Source organism: Pteronotus mesoamericanus, unplaced genomic scaffold (genome assembly GCF_021234165.1).
Source record: "Pteronotus mesoamericanus isolate MK-2021 breed Mesoamerican mustached bat unplaced genomic scaffold, CSHL_Meso_final scaffold_651, whole genome shotgun sequence".
Lineage (NCBI taxonomy): Eukaryota > Metazoa > Chordata > Mammalia > Chiroptera > Mormoopidae > Pteronotus > Pteronotus mesoamericanus.
Genome location: NW_026555325.1, coordinates 46,460,556 through 46,484,443, shown reverse-complemented (window position 1 = coordinate 46,484,443; position 23,888 = coordinate 46,460,556). Strand labels below are relative to the sequence as shown.

Below are 23,888 nucleotides of genomic sequence, written 5' to 3'. Positions count from 1 at the left end.
ATTTGAGCTTTTCACCATTCTCTTTGTCTTCGCTTCTGGGAACTCCTTGATGACAGTGGAAAACAATCTCCGAATCACATTTTGAGGTATCCTTTCACTTGGCTACTCTTCCCACAAACGCTCCTCAGGCAGTGTTGACCAGAAATGATTTTTTTTTTTTTTTTTTTTTGCAACCGACTGAGACTTCTTTAAGGCACCTAGAAGTTGGCAAGAGCACAATACTGCTCTCATAGCATGGAAAAATTAATGTAAAGCACTTGGAGGTCCTTGTTGCTGAGTGACACTGTGGCAAATGTGCAAATATCATTATCTTTGTGCTCTGCTTGAGGATCTATCAAAATTCATCTCCAGTAAGAGATCCCCACACATGAAGTGGTTTAATTCATCAGTTTGCTCCTTCTGCAGGTCCCTCATAGGAACATGCCTTGGTTTCCTTCTCAAGGACATGTGGATACCATGACCCTATTCTCCCAGCTTTAGAAGATAAACCAAAATCTGCCTAGGAGTGGAGAGAAAGGAGTTGGAAGTCTTGTGGAAAGATGAGGAAAGAGGGTCTGAAAAGGAAGAACGCAGTTAACAGCAGTAGTTAAACTGTAAATCCCCTATCTCTGCCCTCCAGACCACATCCCAACCGAATCCAGCTGCACCCCGCCCGTCGACTTGTGGGCTCCTGATTGAGAGTTCAGATACAGGGCATATATTCAAGCCTGTCTCCCCCTTCACTACTGGGTGTCCATCCAGCCCGTGCTCACTGGCTGGAATCTGTTTGCAGTTTCAATGTGTAGGATCCACTGCTGGGGTTTTGGCGAGTTTGAGAAGGGTAAGGTCATAGGGCTTGGCAATAGGGGCTGGTATGCCCCAGGGTTTGGAATACGACGGGCGGTGGGGGATGGAGGGTGAAAAAGCCACTGGAAGGTTTAAGTCTTGTGTTCTTTACAATCATTCACCTGCCCCTTCGGGAGGCCGCGCTGAATGGCTTTATCTGGGCAGGGACAGACCCAGGGACACAACTGGGATAACCGGTATTCCTGGTAACTAGCTGCCTGTCAGATAGTGTGGCATTTGGAGGAGATGTGGGGAAGGGACGCGCAGGTGGGGGCGGGGCGAGAGGTGCCGAGGGAGACGGAGGGATGGTGAAGGGAAATGCTTGGTCTGCGTCCTCCTGGCGCCATCGCCGAGGAGCGTTTGAGCCCCCGAGTTCTGGGCTGGGATGGGTCTCTAATTCGCTGCGGGACTTGACTTTCCCAAGCCAACGTTTAATCCTCTGAAGAGGGCTAGGCTCTGATCTTTGGGCCCCCTCCTGCCCTTTGATTCTGGTTCTTCGAGGGAAGCACTGAAATGCAGTCCTGGGAAGAAAAGACATTCTCTCTCGCAGGCGGGCTAGCCTGGGAAGGCCAGGAGAGCGGCCTGCGTGACATGGATTATTTTTATTTAGATACCAATATTAAAAATAATTTTCGTTTAAAAAAATGGATCCCTCAAGCCCAGTGGGCGTCAGGAGGCAGCCCTCCCCCGGACCCGCAGGTGACGGGTGCCAAGCGCTTCTTTCCCGTGCCCACCGCGGGGCTCTGCCCGGGGCCCTCGCCAGGCCCTCGCTGCGGCCTCCGCTGCCCAGCCCCTCACCCTTCCCGATCCCCTCTCTCGCGGCTTCCCGGAGCGCGGGGAAACGCGGGCAGTGGAGTTTGCACGTTGTGTGTGGCCAGTGGGGCGCTGGAACCGCGGGCGCGCAACAACGCCCGAGGAGGGCGTGGAGGCGGCACCGCACTGGGGTCGGCGGGCGCCGGGCTGCGCGCCGCGGGGACGCCCGGGAGGCCCTGAGAGGGAGGGGCGCCCGCGGCCCGCGGTGGGAGGGAGCTCCGCCCCGGGCCGGTATAAGGGCTGGGCCGGGCGCGCGGCGGCTGTGGCGGCGGTGGCGCACAGAGGCACCGACAGGGCTCCCAAGGCCTGTTGAGAGTCTCTCTCACCTGCTACCATAAGGCTTTGCCTTTCCAACTTCAGCTACAGTGTTAGCTAAGTTTGGAAGGAAGACGAAAAGAATATCCCCGGGCCGTTTTTCTTCTGTTATTTGCCGCAGTAGTCGTTGGGGTCTTTTTGCAAAAGGCTGTTGTGTTTTTAGTGGTGCTCTTTTCAGTTCCTCGCACTCCTGTTTACAAGCTCCTCATCAAGAGCAGCAGCAGTAGCAGCAGAAGAGCAAGCGGAGGGCGCCTGGTGTCATGACCAAGGCGAGAGAGCAAAACCGCCAGGGAGGATGCTGCGGTGAGTTGACCGAACGCAGGTGGTGGAAACGCAGGTTGGGCGCTGGAGACCGGCGTCTTCAGGCGGGTTTTGGAGGAGTGTGACTGACCTGTGAGTGCTCTGTAGTTTGTTTGACTCATATTTTGGTGAAGGTTGAGGAAGAAATGAATTTCAAGGTGTGGAAAAAGGGGGTTGCACGCAGGCAAGGACGGAGCGACTGAGAAGTTTGGATTGCCTTATTTAAAAAAAAAAAAGGATTTAAAGAATGTTGATACAGCGCTTTCTTCACTGTTCGAAGTTAGTCAGTTATCGGTCGTGCTAAATTGAAGTGAGTGTTGACTTGATAAAATGTACCTGGTTTGCCCCACAAAACAGCCTTTAATAATCGTGTTTAACAGTCATGTTACATGTATACGCTTTCCAACCTCCTCTCACTCCACTAACAAAAATATGCTTTTGATCTTCTGCCGGTGTGTTTTTGCAGGATCCTTAACAAACTACCTGACCTCGGCAAAATTCCTTCTCTACGTCGGACATTCTTTATCTACTTGGGTAAGTGGGTGTATACAGTAGTTCTTACAACATACTTTCACAATTTCTTGTTTCCTTTTACTTGGGCCACTTGGTGTAGCCATCTTCTAGTTTTGTCATGCAGCTCAAGAAGTAAATTACCCAAACACATGCTTTAATGAAGAAGTTTTTTTCAACAAGGGTCTATTGTCTCAGGTGTTAGTAAATGTTATTTAATGATCAGGTTATAACCATTTATATAGATTGACAAATATCCAAAGACAGCATTACCTAGGACAGTAGTGTTTGCATTATTTGTAAATTGCATTTTGCATTACTAGGCTTGGTAAATGGTAATATCTGCTGCTCAGAATGGACGGACATCTCATATACCTTCTATTCTTTCACATTCTAAGATATTTCTATTTTCTTCTTTTGTTAAATTTCTAAGTTTCAGCGTGCTGCACTGTGAAAATACAGAATAGTGGAGTGACTTGACTTAAGCTAAAAACAGTATTCTAAGATTAATTTAAATAAAATTGACCCCCAAAACAAACATCTGTGTGATGAAAATCCTGGTCTTTAAAATTGTTATCCATAGGTGGATATGTGTGGGGCTTCTCAGGCTATCTTAAAACCATCATCCAATGAAGATTATCAACTGATTCGTACTTCTTCCTCTGACTTCCGATGTGGTCTTGGAAGAGTCCCAGTGTTTCTGTGTGGGCCTGGTTTCTTCCATCAATTCTTCCCCCCACCACACCCTGCAACAACAACAAAAAAGAATAATCCTAAAAGGAAGTTGGGTGTATATTTAATTAATGGGGATTAGATTCTTTAAAATTAAATAATTATTTGTATTGTTTAAAAGCAGTTTGAGTATATTCTATCCATGCCTCATATATGATATTTAGTTAAAAATAACCATAAGTAAGGAGAAAGAATTTCGAGAGTAAATTTTGTGAATGTTGCTTTCTTTTTAAATTGGAAACTTCTGTTCGATCATCCTTAAGACATAAATGTACACTATCGTGTGAGGAAATCTATACCCATGTCCCTGGGAAATTATTAAGCTAGGTTATCATCTCCTTAAAAAATAGCAATTCAAAGATGGCCTTTTTAGGAAGCTGGCTCCTTCCTATCTTCCCAGAGGCTTAGACAGGGATCACTGCAAATGTATGTAAACAAAGTGGAATTGATGTGAACATGTTTCATTTTCAATTGCTGATGGCAGACATCTAGTGAAACTACCCTTAATTAATCTAAATCAGTAGTTTTTCCAATTTAATTCAGTCAGTATTAAGTATTGAAAAAAACCAATAACCAGTGATGAAGATAGAATCTGAAATTCTTATTCTGTGGTCTAGACCTAAATATTAAGGCAACAATGTCTCACTTCCAAATACTGATAAAGTTCAGGGTTTATGTGACCTTTTGTTAATAGGTTAGGAGGTCAGATTTGCCAAAACAATGGAACTGTGGTTGTTCAAGGAGGATTGTTTTTGTTATGTTAATTAAAAGCCCCACAATAAAGTGACATATGCTTACCCAAATCTTACAAGTAAGTTGAGCAAAGAGAGTTCTTGTGGGAAAGTTGTATTTAAAAAACAAACAAACAAACAACAAACTACAATCATATAAGATTTAGAGGATTTTTACTTTTCAGTGCAAAGGAGTGCAAAAGGGGAGTGCTCTCTAATTCTAAATAATTTTGCCTGAGTTTTGCATCCTGTTTGACATTCTATCTGATTTTATTACAAGAAAATGTGTGTTTATGTTTATACATCTATTTCTCTATTCCCCTGTCAACTCTGCCAAACCATGGTTTCCTATATGCTGAACATAGAAGTATTAGATTGGGAGGTTATATGAGGTTAATTTGTGTAGAGCTGAACGCATTTTATTTCTGACTTCATTTCTATCTGCCAGTAGATTGCTACCTTTTACTCTATACCATCAGAATACAAAGTACAGTCATAATTTGATTCTGTCAAGGAGCTTTTACTATAGTTTAGCAAGGGCTTTAAAAAAAATAAGGGCTAATAACAAAAAGATAACTACTAGTGTAAGGCAGTGAAAAGCGTAGCTAGCTGCTTATATCTTATGTCATTATCCTATGAACTGTCTCCATTTATATCCCAGATGTCTGCATGACTCCAGCCCTCACTTCCTTCAGGTTAGAGGTCTCTGTCACTATTTTGTGCAAAATGCCATCTTCCAATCCCAACCTACTTTATTTTTTCCCCTAGCATTTTACACTGCTTGACTTATTCTAGATTTATTTTTGGTCTTTGCTCACTGGGATGCAAGCCGCATGAAAGCATGGACCTTGATTTTTGTGCATTGTTGCATTTCTAATGTCTTCATAGTAGCCTCTCAATAACTATTAGGTAGATTGATGACTGTGATTATTCATTCACAAGTATTCAGATGGTCTTCAGCTCTTAATCCACTAGGTGTAAAGGGACATGTAAGGAAATCATCAAAGTATGGTGAAAGCTTATGGGAGGACAGGAAATGTACATAAGGAAGAAATAGGTGGGCTTGCAATTGTACCTGGTCCACTTTTTATTTAGAGTTTACCCAATTTTGGGCTTTGTGAGCATACAATCTGTTGCTTCTTAAAACCAAAAGCCTTTGGAAATTGGAGTCACTAGAGCAATTTTATTCCTCTCCATCAAGTAAGTGGCATGTCATACAGGGATAAGCAAGAGAGAAAATTTTCATTTAATAGCACTTGTTCTGATGCCCTCAAACAGGGTGTCTGACCCGCGGCCAGGGGGCTGCAGGCCGCCCGGGATGGCTGTGAATGCCGCCGAACCCAAAATCGTACATTTACTTAAAACATTATGAGATTTTTTTGTGATTCCATGTCACAGTGTCTTTATTGTGTAGCCTAAGACAACTTTTCTTCGTACAGTGTGACACAGATATGCCAAAAGTTTGGACACCCCTGCAAAAGGAATCTAAAACTATTTCCTTTGGAAAAAAGATAGACATAAAAAAAAACAAAAAAAAGAAAGAGGCAATAGTAGTAGAATAATATTTCTTACTCTTTAGGTTAAGAAAGAGGAAATTCACTCATAGGGGCAGCCTGTCATGTGGGGCATTTATGTGTTTTAGTGTTTTCGTTGGGAGCTATTCAGAGGAATGGAGATTAGACTCGAGTGCAGTGGTACCTCAGTACTCATCGTTAATTTGTTCTGGAACTCAAGATGAGTGCTGAAAACAACGAGTACCAAATGATGAAGCATTTTCTCTTGTGGGGCAGCATCATGACTCATACAAGTTGTAGCAAGTGCAACAAGTCCTGAGCAAGTGCTGAGTGCTGAGTGTCCATCAAAATGGACAAGTACAGGGTTTGACGAGAGTTCTGAAGCTGGCAAGTACCAAGGTATGACTGTACCTCCTCTCTCCCCATCCCACTTTATTCTAATCAAATCTAAATTTGCTTCTTGTAAAAAAGATTTAAAAAACAGTTTTAATTTGCTATTCTTATTGACATCTTTATCTTAATATATAAACTTATTTTTTAATTTATTTTCAAACAAATTGTAGTGTATCATACATTTTTAATTATTTAGTACAATTGTATTTGAAACTCAAATAATCCTACTCAAGTGGAAAAATTCATTATCAGAACAAACTTTAAAAAATAGCTCTCTTAGAAATATTAATCATGGTGCAGATTATTTCTCAAACTTCTTGAACATTTGCAGAACAAATCTAATGTGTTAGAACAGTATAGTTGATGAATCAGTGTATGTTTTTGCCACCTATTCTATATTTACTCATTCACAACTGGGATCCACTGCATATCCACTCCTTTGTTGAATCCACGGCTATTTGTTATGCATCTACTGCAAGCCATGCACTGTGCTGAGGGTTGAGTGCAGAAGGTTCTAGAGCTCACATTCCAGACCATCAAAGTGAGAATCAGTTTTTCAAACACAATGCTTCCAGTGTTTGTTTGTTTTAATGTTTACTTGACTATATCCACCGCACCCTCTAAGGCCCTAGTCTTAGGTTAATTTTGAATTGTGATTTTAAATTATGTTCCTAATCTAAACCAGGGTGCTTTACCTTGGCGCTATTGACATCTCAGGCTGAGTAATTCTTTGTTATGGGGGACATTGTAGATACCCCTTCCCTCCAGTGTGACAACCCCAGACAGCTCCAGACATTGCCTGGTGATCCCTGGAGGGTAAAATCACAGTCCACCCCCCACTTGAAAAATACTGCTATGTATGAAATTTATTGTAAACCTTGGCTAGTGTGCATGTGAATCAATTTAAGTTTTAAATGCATAAGATTGTAGTCTTGGCTTTATAAATATTTAAACTCATTTGACATACCAGGATAATACTTTGCTCCTGGCACATGAAATTTATCAGAAAGATGTTAATAGACTTTGGAAGGAAGTAGGAGTGCAAGTACTTCCACATAGGGTCAAATCCATAAGGAATCTAGCCTGGAAATTTAGTTTCCTGTAATGATTTCCAGGGATAGGTTATGATAGAACATTGTTGTCCTGTTCTGTTAACCTGTTAGTCAGGAGAGGAGCTTAAAATCTCATAGTAAGGTCCATTATGGATTTCTTACACATTAATTTACCTGACTCACTTAAAAGTTTGTCATTCCACATCTTACAGTAGTGAATTCCTAAATACCCTATATACTTTGGAATGAATGAAGAAATAAGTAGTTCCCTTCCCCCTTTCAAAACCCATCTGTATTAAAATGTAAAAATGACCACTTGTTTATGCATTTATTTCTGATATTTTCATTTATGCAGTGCTAGAATCTGCCCATATTAATTTTATCTTTCTGATTGTCCTGCTGTTTTATGATTTTGAAATTTATTTATGAATAGAGCATAGATTTTAGAATATTAGAGGCAAAAGAAGCTTTAGAGATCATATAGTCCATTCTTATTTTACAAATTAGGAAACTGGCTTTTCTTTTCTTTTTTTTTTTGACATTCAAGACATCATGATCTTTATGAACTGTTCTGTAGTTTCATTCCGATTCAGTAGCAAGCTGCTTCAGGATAGGTCAATTCCAGGCTCAGGTAGAAGCCTCATACAGAAGAGAACAGTTTTGTCTTAAAACACTTTGTTGGTTCTGGAAACTGCTTGTTTTCTAGAATTAAAAGGACTATGCATATTTCATTAATATCATGCTTTTTCAGATTTATTTGGCCCTTGGGCAAGAATATTTTCTATTGTGCCAGGATGAACCATTTTATCACCTGACCAGTGTTCAATCCACAGAGGAGTTGACCTTGAAAATCTTATGATGGGGCCAGAAAGTGCCCTTTTGATAAGGAAGCAACTTCCTGAGTACAATTGACTGGAAACTAAAACTGTTTCAGCAAAACATTTTCTCTGCTCTTATTCAAGGGAGATCGGATGTGGCACTTTGCAGTCTCTGTGTTTCTGGTGGAGCTCTATGGAAACAGCCTCCTCTTGACTGCAGTCTACGGGCTGGTGGTGGCAGGGTCTGTTCTGGTCCTAGGAGCCATCATTGGCGACTGGGTGGATAAGAATGCCAGACTTAAAGGTGAGTGTTGCTACAGCTATGCCCTTGTACTCGTGGGACCTGGGCCTGAGCTCAAGAGAAACACTGGGGCTAACCCACTGCAGGCCTGCACGCCACACTTGAGAGATGGGGAGGTGGGTGGCAGCACTTCTGCACTGAGGGTTCCGGGGCCCTTGCACAAGGTTAGGATGACAGGATATTGAACTAATAGATTTTTTTTTTTGGTATCTTGGCTATTAATAAATTTCAGATGGTAATGATTAACAGTGTAGCACTTTTTTGAGAACCATGTTAAACATTGAAAGTTTACTTTAGTCTGGCATTTTTTCCAACTCTGATTTACACTGGAGTCTTTTTAGTGTGAGGTTCCTGGGACAGCTTTAACATGTGTCCTCTGGGTTACTGTATTGCACTTAGAGGTGTGTGTAGGGGAATTGAAAACTGTAGATACAAGAGAGAATATCTGAGTCTGAAAGTCTGGATCACAGAAAGCCGAAGTTTAAATTTTTGAGGAAAAAGAAGAAATAAAATAACATTTAAATCTAGAGCATTAATATGGAAATCTTCAGCTTTATATAGGAAAGAGAGAAAGTGATTCAGCAATTCAATTATTAAGTGTAATAGGGAAAAATTTTCCTGAATTGCTCAGTGATAATGCCGAGACCTGGCTGTGTTAGCCTTAGATGTTGGGGAAAGATTGAGATATCTTTTGTTTCTTTCAGCATAAGATGACTGCTCCTGGGTAGCAAGCCCTTGGATTATTCTAGGACTTGATGCTATTAGTAAGATGGTCAAGATGGACATTTTCCTGCTTTGAGAATTAATAGACCAAAATGCATATAGAAAAAAGTTTTATATCCTAAAAAATATTCATAGTTATTTACATCATTATACATAGGAACATAGGAATATTATTCATAGAGATCTTTAACCTTATGATTCCTGAGCCCTGAAATTGTAGGTTAGAAAGAATGCTGAGTTGGAGGAGAGTGTGGTCAGCTAGTGATCTCCCACTTGGATCCCATGTAATCAACTCCTCCCTCATCCTTCATGAAAGCATTCTGTGATGTCTCCAGGCTGAGTTAACCATTTCTTCCTCGGTGCTCCCATCAGGCTTCATTAATACCTCTGCTATTCTACTTACATTCTGATAATGATCTATTCCCATGTCTATCCTTCCTCTGGTCTGTGGGGTCCTGAAAGCTAAGAACCTCCTTCGGTTGATATTTAATCCTTGTGCAATGAGTGACTGCATCAATGAATGAGTTATACTCTGGGATTTTATTTCAAACTAATTTCAAAAAGCAGTTTGTTTTTTCTTGAGGCTTTGATATGACCTTCCAAGCCAGAATGAGCTCTACTGTCCTTAAAGACAAGAGCTATAATTATACCTTACATATACAACTCTTTATGTTTTTCAAAGTGCTTTAATAAGTATTTTATTTGAACATCATAATGACTCTGTAAAGTAAGGAGGCAGGTATGTACTGGCATTCTCACCTTAGAGATGCAAGCCTAAGAGACATTAGGCATTCTGTTCTAGATCTTCTATCCTAGTGAGTGGCAGATAAAAGACTACAAGGTGTCTTCACCTGTATATTTACCTGTCCTTACTCCAGCACTTTATCTATATGGGTGCCTCACTCCAAGAAAAGTTGGCATTGTCTGTGAGGAAAGGTATAGATTAGAATATCATAGCAATGACAAACGGCATTAGTATGCCAGAAGAAACATGTTCCTGCTGTATTCCTGAGAAATTTTTACATGTCTTTTCTATTTATCCATAGTGTCCTATCAGATTCAGCCTACTGTGTAGGAGGTTATGGATTCCAGGACCTCTTCCTTAACCTCCTTCACCACTTCCTATATGTTCTTATTTCAGCTTAAGTGGCAAAAAGCTGAGAGGTAGATCTTGTCTATGTAATATTGTTCTGTTTATGGTAGTAAACTTTCATGAGGATAAAGTAAATGGAAATGTGTTCATGATGAATGGCTTCAACTAAAAAGGAAAAAGTGATGGGTGCTTCATCATTCTGTCTACAAGTTTTATGGTGGTATATGATCTGATGGATTGTCCTGGGGATATTTGAGGCAGGATTTACTTCACAAATGTTTTATTTTTATTTTCTGTATAATTTGCATATGTATAAAGGTAATAGAACAATGATGTATGGATAAAAACAGCCCCATTGAGACATTTTGGTGTAGTGTGTAGTGAACACTTCATTTCTCCCTCTGTGTAGTGGCCCAGACTTCGCTGGTGATACAGAATGTTTCGGTCATCCTGTGTGGAATTATCCTGATGATGGTTTTCTTGCATAAAGACCAGCTTCTGACCATGTACCATGGATGGGTTCTTGTAAGTTCTCAATGTGATTCTTGATGGCAGAAAATTGAATTTCTGGTAGTGGTAAAATATGAAAATGCTTTGAGGCTAAGTAGTATCTTTTTTTTTTTTTTTTTTCCAAATGGGACCATTTAATATTGATCTCTGTGTCTATCTTAATATCCCTGAATTTTTTTTGTTGTTGTCGCCCATAACAGGTACTCATTAAGTGTTCTTTAAATTTAAATTTTGTCCTCTTGGATTTTTTCCTATTTTTCCTATGTTTTTAATAGCATTTCTAAGAGTTAATTATATAATTCAGTTGTTAGTTTTCAGCTCATTAGTATTAAACTGTAATTTGTTCACACTATATAAAAAATGTTTTATATACATAAATCAGTCATAATTGTGTTCTTCCAATAAAAATTGGTATTTTGGTGGCAGTGGGGGATTATGGACTAGATCGTTCCTCACACTATGATTGTATGATCACTTTATGGAAAAGAGGGAGATGGGGTATGGTAGAAAGTAATGGATTTAATGTCACTATTGAATCTTTTTATGCATATTTGGATTGAAACTGTAGAATTTCAAAGCCAGGTATGGCAGTAGAAATCTAGTCTATTTCCTTCCTTTTGTTGATGGAAAAAATAAGACAAAATAATGTTAGCCGATTGTCCATTGTTATGCAACTAGAAAGTGTCAGAATTCTCACTTAAATACAGGTCTTCTCCCTTTCCCTTCGATGTTTTTTCCAAAGGAAATATATATGGGGGAGACAAAAACTACTCCTTTGTTAACACTTTATAAAATTGTGACATAAATATGCATAGGACTATTATAATTTTTATACTATATATACTATGGATATTATGAATTAGGAAGGTAATATATTCTTTAACTTGACCATTGGGATTTATTGTTTCACATACACAAAGTAAAATGATTGGTTATAAATGAAATTAAAATCAAAGTTTAATTATTATGTCATCAAAGACCATTTTAAAGTACATTGCGCATTGAAGCCTAGGCATTGTGTGGTAAAGCTGACATTTTAACTCAACTTTTCCTCGTAATTCCTTAGACTTCCTGCTATATCTTGATCATAACTATTGCAAACATTGCAAATTTGGCCAGTACTGCGACTGCAATTACAATCCAAAGGGATTGGATTGTTGTTGTTGCAGGAGAAGACAGAAGCAAATTAGCAGGTAATTTGATTTTCTCTTTCAACTAGATAGGTTATATTAGGATTCACTTTTAATCAGTAATAAATGAGACTATAAGCCTTTTTTTCTGGGTACTTTTTAAGGACATTAAGTTGAAAGCAGTCTTTTACTTACCACATTAGCACTCTCAGTGCAAAGATTTAGCTTAATGCTATGAAGTTAATTTATAGGATGGTGAACTTATTTTTTATTCTATGCAAACCTGACAAATGGAAGAACATTTTGAGCTGTTTAAAAATTCTGTTAACTGTTTCTAAATGTTTACTTAATACTTAAAACATTGAAATATTCACATAGACTTTTATTTGTTATACTATGGATTTTGTTACCAGTACTTATAAGTTATTCTATAGATATTATTTTCCTCCAAACCAAATGGAAACAACTTAACTCAAAGAGAGATTTTTTTTAAATTTATAAATAATGTTTATTCTATTACAGTTGTCTCAATTTTTCCCCTTTTGCTCTCCTCCACCCATCCCCCCCATCCCCGCTCCCACAGTCAATTCCCACTCTGTCGTCCATGTCCATGGGTCATTAATACATGTTCTTTGTCTAGTCCCTTCCCCTTCTTTCCACCATTGTCCTCTTTCCCCAACCCTTCTGGTCACTTTCAGTCTGCTCCATGTTTCCATGCCTGTGGTTTATTTTGTTCGTTAGTTTATTTTGTTGAATAGAGTCCACTTATAGGTGAGATCATATGGTATTTGTTTTTCATCAACTGGCCTAGTTCACTTAGCTTAATGTTCTCCAGTTCCATCCATGTTGTTGCAAAAGGTAGGCGTTCCATTTCTTTCTTTCTTTCTTTCTTTCTTTCTTTCTTTCTTTCTTTCTTTCTTTCTTTCTTTCTTTCTTTCTTTCTTTCTTTCTTTCTTTCCTTTTTTCTTCCTTCCTTCCTTCCTTTCTTTCAGAGATTCTTTAAGTTAATTCTTTCTACTTTAAAGATATAATCTGTAACTTGTTATTACATTATTTGTCACATTATATAATTGCTGTTACAAGTACTAAAGAAATAGAGGACAGAATACAGTTTTTAAGAAGCTCATAATCTTAATTATTTCTTGGAAAACATATACAAGAGGCCAAAGAAAGACTGAAGAATGCCTTCAAAGCATCACATCCTATTACATCGGTCTCACTTGAGCTCAGAATAACCCATCTCACTCAATATTTCCTACCTGCCCCTCATACAGCACAGAGACACCAATTGGATTGATAGTTACACAAGATAAAGAAGGAAGACTATACCTTTCTACTGATCAGATCAGTTGAATCAACTTTGCTGGTAATTGAGATAATGGGGATCACAAACCATCCTGCCCAGCCATCCTAACAGACAAGAAAAAACATTTCTAATGACTTAGCTAGCTTATTCTAGGACACAGAAGGCAAGATTAGGTGCTGAGGTTAGCATATTACTTTGACTGGACCATGTGGTTTTTTAGGGAAAAAAAAAAAAAAGAAAGGACATGGCAAAAGGAGGAACAAAATCTATGGAAGGTCTAGTTTAGAAGAAAAAATTTGCTGGAATCATCACTTTGTGACAGCAGAGTGATATGCAGGTAGGGATACAGCTGTGATTTTTGATGATGGTGTGTGCAGAAGATGAATTTAGCACATGTGAGTCTGTACTGCATGAAATTCTCCCTGGAGCTAAAGTGGTGATTCTCATTGATTTTTCTTCCTGTGATCATTTACTAACAGGAAATAATCCCATATCTCTTTTTGTCACATTGAACTATAAGATTTTGTCTTTTTTTGTGTTTCTTTTTGTTTGTTTACTTTCTTTTTTTAACATACTAGTTTAGATATGTAACACATGACCATGTTTTAGAATTCAATGGACAAAAAAAGGATATATTTAGAAAACAGATTACATATATACCTGTTGGACTATATTTTGGGGGGAAAAGTTAGATTTTAAAATGATTTTCCTTCCCTTATCTGAATTTCTTAACTCATTTTGACTCTGTGAGGTCTGAATAATCTGTAAAAAAAAAAAAAAAAAAGTCCCAAATGAAAACCATGTTACTCAGAATCTTTATTTTCTTCTAGGTACATAAATAAATAGGTAAAAATAAAATAAAATAAAAATGAATAATATATAACTTTTGTGGGATCTTTCTGACCCCGCAGTGTTGTCCTAGAATAACAACAAAGGCATGACTGGCCATTTCTCAGCTCCCTTTCTCTACATTAGGAATGACTGCAGAGTGGAGGAGTTTAGGCCAACTAGTCTATTTTCTAACCTTCTGGAGTTTCTCAAGTTTAAGGAAGGAAAAAAGCTGCCTGTTGAACTCTTGCCCACTGTGAGTTAGCTTTCAGTAAGTGTTGCTCATTCAGCCAGCTGTCAGTAGCCTAGGGAAGGGAAAAAACCTTGTCTTTCCTTAAGTTTTAACCCCCATACTTGTGTTAATTAGAAACCACGTTTCAAAACAGGATGTAAAAATTTCTTTAGTTCCAAGGGTCAGCAGGGGTCTAACCATGGATTTTTGGTGCCACTTCTGCTTTGAGGCAGAGTTAAAGAACAGCAAAAAAGAAGTAGGATAAAGGAAACATACAAGAGAGAAGGAAAAAGTACAGGTAGAGTGGATTCCAGTCCCTCTGAGGTTGTGTCTCTATGCACAGAAGCACCTACTCCAGACAGGAATAATTTATGTGAATCGGGATGATTTTTGAAGTTGCCAGCAAAGATTTAGGAACCCAAGCAGGGCAGGGATGGCTGAACCTGTGTGCACTGCGGGTGCCCTGGGTGAGCATTGTGTGTATGTGTGAGGGGGTGAAGGGGAAGAGACGTACTCATGAAGAGGAAGGTGAGCTGAATGCTAATTGCGTCCATTCCTGTATCCCATTGTTTCTTGATTTCAGAGTAGGTTTTAAAGTTGGAACTTGTATCATTGCGGTTAAAAGGCAGGAGGAAATGTCTGTAGAAGGTTAAAAAGTCTTAAAATTTCAGTGGCATCAAGCTAACATGTAACTGTTACTATCTAGTATAGACAGCTCCAGAAAAGGTCATTGTTTTGACGTAAATATTGTTAATTAATCTGCTAACTAATTTGTCTAGGCACCTGACAGTGTTTTATTGAAACATTCTCTTATTCATGACCCTTAGCCAGTCGAACGTGTTTAAACTCACTTCTTTTCCCAGACATTTTACTCCATCTGGTGTTTTATTTCCTTCCCTATTTCCTTTGTTAATCATTCTTTATTAATAGCATCTGAGGTTTATCTTGTCCACCATTCTAAAGAAACATCTGCTGGTTAGCTTGATCACGTATGGCAAATAAATTTCTTGTTTGAACCCTATTGACTAAAAGTTGATTTCATATTTGAAGTATACAAACCTACTGGCTGCTATTTGCTCAGCATATCTGCTATTTTAAATTATTATTCTGTGAGATGTAATATATCCTTTATCATAGCAAGTATTTATTTAATGTCATGTTCTGTGCTACAGCTGATGAAAACAATTAAATTGGTTTTAAATGAGCACACATTTGTCTGTTTGCATAGTATTTGTAAAAAGTATGCTTGCACATTCAGAGGACTGATTCCTTTCTAGCCTGTTACCATGAAATGATTAAGTCTTTAAAAAAATTATTTAATTCATTCTGCCTCAGAAAAATAAAAGCTGTTTTCTGACACTAAATTACACATGAACATTATTAAAATCCTAAGAATAATGTAAAAGAAAGAAATTGGTGGCATTAAGTAGCTTCATGGGCACTTGAAAATTGAGATAGTGAAAGAGTAACAAATCATTGTGACAAAATTTTGTTGTTCTGGGGTTTTTCCGATCCAAGTATATATATTCATTAGTGCTTTATTGTTGGATTCAAATTATTGAGTTATTTTGATTAATTCTACATTTTTCTGTTAGCATATGAGTTGGTAATTTATTAGTGGGGGGCAGATGGAAGTTACTGAAGGCTCTGGAAAAAATGGTCATGCACAAGTTCAGTGAAAACTGCCTTTGCCTCTCAAGTGAAAGGTGAAATGTGTCAAAGTTCTTCTGTTATCATATAAGCATTATACACTCACAGGACTAATTGGAAGGTAATTTAGGACCAGGAAGAACTAGAGAAGGAATAAAGGCAATTTTCTGTTAATGTACTTTTAGTCACGTATTGCTTTTTCCTTAAGGTGCCCTGCATGATTGATAGGACTTATCTCATTAAGTTTTACTTTATGAGATAGAGAATGAGACAGTCGGTCATTTTCTTGACTCTGTCTCCTTTGTTCATCTTGTCCTCCACTCTGACTCAGCTATATGTTTCCATGCTTATACCCTAGGTCTTGCCATCACCACTAAACCCTCCCCTTCCATAATCTCCACCCAAAGCATCCATGTCTTGAACTGCCACCTCCTATTTTTCCAGCTCATTCCTCCTGGTACCCCAGCCCCAACTACCGTCCAACCTGGTTGCTACCTACAAGTCATTAATTCTACTGGCTTTTCACTGTTTATGACCCCTCGTGTCTCCCTTGCTTTACCCAGCTTAAACTTCAAGGTCAGTTGTCCTGACCACGTGATTGTCAGCTCATTTGGCTTTCTCTCCTTTTGTTACTTTCCTTTTATAAGACCCTGGTTAAACCCACTTCTCTGCAGTGGAATGTGGCTGGAGAAAAACACACGTTTTTACCTAAAGTTCATGACCATTGGATTCAGGTTGACCCTTTCATGCTGCCAGATGATCATCTTATTTTCTCTCTTCCCGTCCTTCTTCCCTTTTTCTAAAGGACTGTTTCATACTTCCTCCTTTGTCTGCGTACATTCAGTACCTCCTCTCCTGTCCTTACTTTCACTGATGACCTTGCTTTGTATTTTATAGGGAAAATGAAAGAAATGAGAAGGGAACTGCCACGTGCTCTAAACATCACATCGCTCTTTCTACTCATACTTGGAGCGATATGTGGCCTGTACTGTTGTTGATATTGATGAATTGTTTGTGCTGCTATCTAAGAACAACCCTTCTACTTGTGGCGTACGCTTACTTTCTGTATCTACTCATCTACTGTATCATTCTCGTTATAGCAAATGCACATACTATAATTTTTCTCTTCTTAAGTATCCCTGCCTTTACCCATCTACTACCCCATGTCTTTGTTCTTTCAGTGAAACTTAATAAAAAGAAATGTCTGTGCTCACTCTTTCTAGTTCCTTTCTTCGGTCAGGGCCTTGGTCTGTAATGCCAGGGGAGCAACATCGCATTGTGAATCCAGGCCATGCCACTCACTTAAAATATAATGTAAATGGTGTTTCTTGGAGTTGGCATTAGTCTCTTAAACCAACTTCAATCAAGCGCTTGTCCTTTCTGCTCTACCAGAACTGCTCTTTTTGAAGTCTCCTATATGACCACTTTAGAGCTTCTTCTAAGAGTCCATTTTCTTGACTTGGCACCAGTACTTTCTAGTTGATTACTCCCTTATCTTCGAAACACTGTTACCTCTTAGCTTTTAGGACACCATACTGTACTGGTCTTCCTTCTCTTTGACTAGTTCCTTCTCATCTTCCTAACCTCTAGACATTGACATGGCTAAGACTCAGTTTTCATTACTTTTCCCTTCTTGATCTACACTCATTTTCTTGGAGATTTCATCTAGTCTCATTACATTAAAAATCAACCAGCCGATGACTCTCAAACCTGGTGCATACTTCTTCCCTAAAATCCAGACTCATATATTTAACTGTCTGCCTGATGTGGTCTCTTGAATGTCAGTGGACCTATCAGAATCAAAATCTCCAGGATCAAATGTTTGTTCTTCTGCCTCAATCTTGATTCTTCTGAAGTCTTCCCCCTTCCTCAGTAAGTGGCAACTCTATGCTTTGAGTAGCTGCTCAGGAAAAAAGATTTAGAGCCATTCCTTGTCCTTCTCCTTTTGCCATACACCATATTTAATCTGTTTGCAAGTCGTCCAAATTTTACCTTTAAAGTACATTGAGCATCTGTTTCTCCATTTCCATTGTTATATCCTGGACCATACTACCATCAGCTCCCACTTGTCCACTTGCGTCTATTCTTGTCTGTGGCCCCTTTCGTTCATCTTAGTCTCCAGTCTTTTCTCAACACAGCAGCCAAAATGAACCATTAAAAACATGTCAGGCTGTGCCATATCTCTGATCGTAAATTCCCAATCGCTTCCTGACTTATTCAGTGCACAAGTTATGTCCCTATCATGTCACAAGACCTTACCTGCCCAGGCCAGTCTGCCCTCCCTCTCTGCCCCAGTCCTACTGGCCTCCTTGCTGTTTCTAACACTCTGGGTGTGCTCCTCTTGCCCCAGGACTTTCGTACTTACCTTGCTTTGGAATTCTTTTTTCACTGATACCTACATGACTCACTCTTTTACTTCCTACCACTTCATGCCTTTGCTGCGATGCTGTCTTTTTTTCCTCTGAGTCCTTCCCTGACCTTGCCATATTTAAAACTGAAATGTCCCTTTTTCCCTGAGCTCTCTCTGCTTTATTTTTCACCATACTACTTAATGGTCATCTGACAGTATGCTTGTATATGCTTGCCAATTTATTGTCTTTCTTTCCCCATGGGAATGTAAACTCCACGAAGACAGGGAAAGGGATGCCTTCATTTTCTTTATAGTGCTAGATTATGTCCAGCTCGTAATAGGCATTTTATAAATGTTTGTTGAAAAAAATGAATGTAGGTTCACAATTGTATTCACTTTAAATCTAATATGAAAGTAATTTATACAATTCCAAGGGAATCATTATTTTTGAGGCAAATTTAATATGACTTGATCCAAACAACAAATAATTTTCTAAGAAAATGGTTATGGTTTGCTCATAGATTGCCTTTATAAATTTACATTTAAGGAATCTACACACTTGGTTTCTGAATTTGTATTGTGTAAGAGGGCAGTCTCTCCTATAGATTTGCACACTTACCTCCATCTTTCACCTACCTCTGTAGATATGAACGCTACTATCCGCAGGATCGACCAGTTGACCAACATCCTGGCCCCCATGGCTGTCGGCCAGATTATGACATTTGGCTCTGCAGTCATTGGCTGTGGTTTCATTTCCGGGTGGAATTTGGTGTCCATGTGCGTGGAGTACTTTCTGCTCTGGAAGGTTTACCAGAAAACCCCTGCTTTAGCTGTGAAAGCTACTCTTAAAGTAGAGGAAGCTGAGTTGAAACAGCTGAATTTACACAAAGGTAAATTTAACACAATGCTCAGCTCTTTCATTCTGATGTTCAGACCTTTAAATATTGGTGAAGACCAAACTAAGTTGCTTTTACATCAGATTTTATTACCACTGAAGGCCTGCATGATGCTAAATATATTGCTTTGGTAGGTGAGTCAAAACCCAGGCTTTTGAGGGTATGAGGAAGGGGTTGGAATGGGACCTGTGACCCTTTTCCTTAATGTGAGCAGTAGACACAGAGGGGCAATTAATGGAGGGAAAACTGGGCAAAGTTGAACCATAGGAAGAAACGAAAACAACGAATTCCTGGAAGTCCATGAAGGGAGTTACATGCCATTTGTAGGTAATTTGTGAGACAGGGAAAAGGAGAAGTGAGGACGTGAAGGCAGACATTCCCCAGGAAGAGGCAGATGGGCTTCTGGACAAATGGGATCTTGACAGAGCCCCAGAAAATAAGATGCTTGTTTTCCCAGACAATGATTGTATTTTTATCTGATGAGTTTTACTTTGGTGGGAGTACAATTTCAAAAAGAGTATGTGAGTAATTGAGATCAATTGTATTTTGTTTATTCAGTGTAATTGCTGCTTGGAGATTGTTCCTTGGCTATAATTCTTAGATTATTAAAGAAAATACATATTACATTGTTGTAGCTAAGGGTACACATGGCAGAGGGAAAGAAGAAAAGAAAAATACTGAGTAAAAATAATTGACTTTTTTCCCCATGCCTTCATCCTTAAATGATGATGTTTTTTATTAACAGAAACTGAGCCAAAATCCCTGGAGGCAACTCATCTAATGGGTGACAAAGACCCTAACATCCGTGAGCTTGAACATGAGCAAGAGCCAAGCTGTGCCTCCCAGATGGCTGAGCCCTTCCGTACTTTCCGAGATGGATGGGTCTCCTATTACCATCAGCCGGTGTTTCTGGCGGGCATGGGTCTTGCTTTCCTCTATATGACTGTCCTGGGCTTTGATTGCATCACCACAGGGTACGCCTACACTCAGGGGCTGAGTGGGTCCATCCTCAGTTTTTTGATGGGAGCATCAGCCGTAACTGGAATAACGGGAACTGTGGCTTTTACTTGGCTACGGCGAAAATGTGGCTTGGTTCGGACTGGTCTGATCTCAGGATTTGCACAGCTTTCCTGTTTGATCTTGTGTGTGATCTCTGTGTTCATGCCGGGAAGCCCTTTAGACTTGTCTGTTTCTCCTTTTAAAGATATCCATTCTAGGTTCATTCAAGTAGAGCCACTACCCACAAATATACCTACAGAAAGACCTGAAATCATCTCTACAACTGAAATGTACCTGTCAAATGGGTCTGTTCCTACTAATGTTGCCCCACAGATGAGTTCTAACCCTGAGTCCATAATCTCTGTCAGTCTGCTGTTTGCAGGCGTCATTGCTGCTAGAATCGGTAAGACATCTCCTTTTGTATATTAATGAACTAAAGTGTCTTTTTGCAATAAGAATTCAGAGATACTTCCTAAGTGTTAATTTAAGCAAAATGCGTTAAGCAATATGTATTTTATATACTTGGCCAAATGGATTTTATAGCTCTAGAAGGCAACATAATGTAAAGACTTCTTACAAAGCAAAATTTAAGTAATCATTAATAGAGTACTGATGAATTATCTCCTCCCGAATTCATTCTTGAAATGAAACCATATTTTTATCTTGTGATACAAAGCAGTTTATTAATTTATCAAAGACATTAATATTCAAGTAAGACAGCTTTATTGTAGCGGCTTTAGAACTCAAGCAGTAAATGTAATAATGGTTTAAAGTTTCCTTACACTTTAACCGTAACAATATATAGGTCTGTTTATTTTAAACTTGAAAACTAGTACAATCATGTGCTGCTTAACGAGGGGGATATGTTCTGAGAAATGTGTTGTTAGGCAATTTCATTGTGTGAACATGATAGAGTGCACTTACACAAACCTAGACAGCATAGCCTATTGTTCCTAGGCTACAAGTCTGTACAGCATGTTACTGTGCAAAACAACACCAGACTAAATCAAGCCCAAAAGAAAATAATTCAATCAAGAGATGCAGTAATAGGAGATGTATGAGGCTGCTGCCAGCATGGTACAACACACTTTTTCACAGCTAACTTTTTTTTATAAGTAGAAAGACTACACTCTAAAATAAGGATAAAAAGTAAAGTATAGTAAATGCATAAAATAGTAACATTGCCATTTATTATCATTATCAAGTATAATATGTACCGTACATAATTGCATGTGCTATACTTTATACATTTGTCAGTGCAGTTGATTTGTTTACACCAGCATCACCACAAACATGTAATACATTGTGCTACCATGTGACTGTGGCTATGATGTCGCTAGGCAATAGGAATTTTTCAGCTCTATTATAATCTTATGGGACTACCATTGTATATACTGTTGTCACTGACCATAACATCATTATTTGGCATATAACTGTACTTTGAATTATGTCTCTGATTTCAGAGTTTTGCTTTCATGGTATGAATAATCACAGAAAAACAGAATTAAGAAGTTTGTAGGTTAGACTTATTTTTGTCTGCTGGCTGTAAATATCATTTTTTAGAGCCACTAATAACCCAGGATTTATTAATGAAAACTAATTCTCTAAAGCAAGAATATAAATATGGTGACCTTAAAGTAATAGGGCTAAAATGTGTATTTTTCACATGTCAACAGATCTTTCTTTAACTTATAAATTGGAAATATATGGCTATAGATTTTAGAGAGTGAGCATCTCAAAAAATATGTTTTATTACAGGTCTTTGGTCCTTTGATTTAACTGTGACACAGTTGCTGCAAGAAAATGTAATTGAATCTGAAAGAGGCATTATAAATGGCGTACAAAACTCCATGAACTATCTTCTTGATCTTCTGCATTTCATCATGGTCATCCTGGCTCCGAATCCTGAAGCTTTTGGCTTGCTTGTATTGATTTCAGTCTCCTTTGTGGCAATGGGCCACATCATGTATTTCCGATTTGCCCAGAAAACTCTGGGCAGCAAGCTTTTTGTCTGTGGTTCTGATGAAAAAGAAGTTACAAATGAAAATCAAGCTAATACATCTGCTGTGTAAGACAGTTTAACTGTTTTTATCCTGTTACTAGCTTATATAGAGCACATGTGCTTATTTTGTACTTCAGAATTTCCAACAAATGGCTAGGTGTCTCTCTCTGATTTCACCACGACTGTATCTTGAGGGCTAACAGCTATTTAGGAAACTTATGTCAGCTGAATGAGCTGGTTAATTTCCCTTATGTTTAAGGATGGGAAAAAATAGGAAAAGGAAAACGTTTAAATGTGGAGACTAACATGGCAACACTAATTCTCCGTATTTCTCATAAGTAGACAAAATTTTATATAAAAGAGTGGTCAGCCATGTGAATGAAGTTATTCTTTGGCAGATATTTATTATCTGTACTAGAATTCAGATATGTCATTTTTCCCTAAAACTCACTCTTGTTCAAGTCTAGCTCATTTATTTTTCTGTGATATTTTATTCTGTTATGTTATAAAAACAAATTCTGCCCCAACCATGAAGATTAAATTTTGGTAACCAGTATTATCCTTATTGATCCTATCGATCTTAAGGGATTTACAGATGTGTGGAAAAACAAAATATCTCTCTAGAATTCTCTGACAGGGTTAAGGTTTAACTTTAGAGAGCACCTTGGTGTTTTTATTATCAGATAAGGCAAAATATTGTATTAGCATATGCAGCATTTTGTAAAATGGCTATCAGGTAAGCTGCAGGTAGAAGCGAAGCTGTAAGGTAGGTCTATAACACAGTGAATACATAGTAACTTCAAATATGCCAATAGTTTGGCCATAGAAACCAGAAACTACAAGTTGCACAGAAGGGCAAAGACCTGAACTTAACTCCTGCCACAGTCATGAATGATCTCTATCCTGGAATATGAGGGAGTTGACTTTCTGCTTGGCAGGTTAAATGTAGAAAGCAAGCCCACACTTGGAAAGATTTTGTTTTGTCAATCACTTGATTTATTAGGAACACGCTGGGGTAGAGCATTTTTACCTTTACTGTTTTGTAACCAGGAGTTATTTTTACCTAGCTGTGGAGCAAGGCTGTTCATAAGTGTTTTCCTTTTAAATGTCTCTGAAAAGAATGTAGGGAAAATAAAGACTTTTGTATATATTTTTAAAAACTGTTTTACAAGTCCTTTTGCAACCTGCCAGTACCAACATGGTACTTTGCCTTAACCATTCATGCACTTTCATGGAGACTGCAATATGTTGCTCTGAGCACTTTCTAAATCCTTTGATGTTTATTCTTTTTCTTCTTCTATGGTATGACATGATGATTTGCTATGTTGTAAAATCTTTGTGAAATATTTCTATATAAATATATTTTTAAAATCTTGATTTCTTTTTCCTGAATTGTGTTCTTTAATGATTTAAAATTCCTTTTGGTACAGATAATCTGTTCTGGATAATGCATTTTTCTCTCTATAAAGGGCTACAGTTTCACAATGACTTATCATTTTGAGTGTTGCCTCTAGTTTATGGTGGCCTGGGTGAAACTGTAGTCAACATGAGCAGTGCTCTTTCTTTGACCTTGAAGAATCATATTAAACTCCCCAAGTTCTATTTTCTCTTCTGTAAATGGGAGCTCATACTATACCAACCATCCCTACCTTACCACTTTCCTAGATGAGTCAAATCACGTGGAAGCACTTTGTGGACAGGGAGACAAGGTAGGCAATAGTCGATTACCAGACGCCGAATGTAACTAATGACAGTTAAAGTAGACTCCTGCTGATAGTCCAGAGTAAGTAAAGCCACATTCTATACTCAACAAATGTTTTACTGATCTATGCACCACATTTATTGGTTCTGGGATGCAGCTCTGA

General features: G+C 38.6%; 1 protein-coding gene across 1 annotated transcript; it reads left to right on the top strand.

The window, feature by feature from the left end:
- Positions 1-1,886: 1,886 nt before the first annotated feature.
- SLC40A1 (solute carrier family 40 member 1) lies at positions 1,887-23,374 on the top strand. The gene is made up of 8 exons (XM_054562694.1): positions 1,887-2,256; positions 2,720-2,787; positions 8,148-8,307; positions 10,530-10,645; positions 11,697-11,823; positions 18,771-19,016; positions 19,768-20,424; positions 21,780-23,374. Exons 1-8 carry the CDS (start codon positions 2,214-2,216, stop codon positions 22,091-22,093), a joined length of 1,731 nt encoding a protein of 576 aa, XP_054418669.1. The 5' UTR covers positions 1,887-2,213; the 3' UTR covers positions 22,094-23,374.
- The last annotated feature ends 514 nt before the right edge of the window (positions 23,375-23,888 follow it).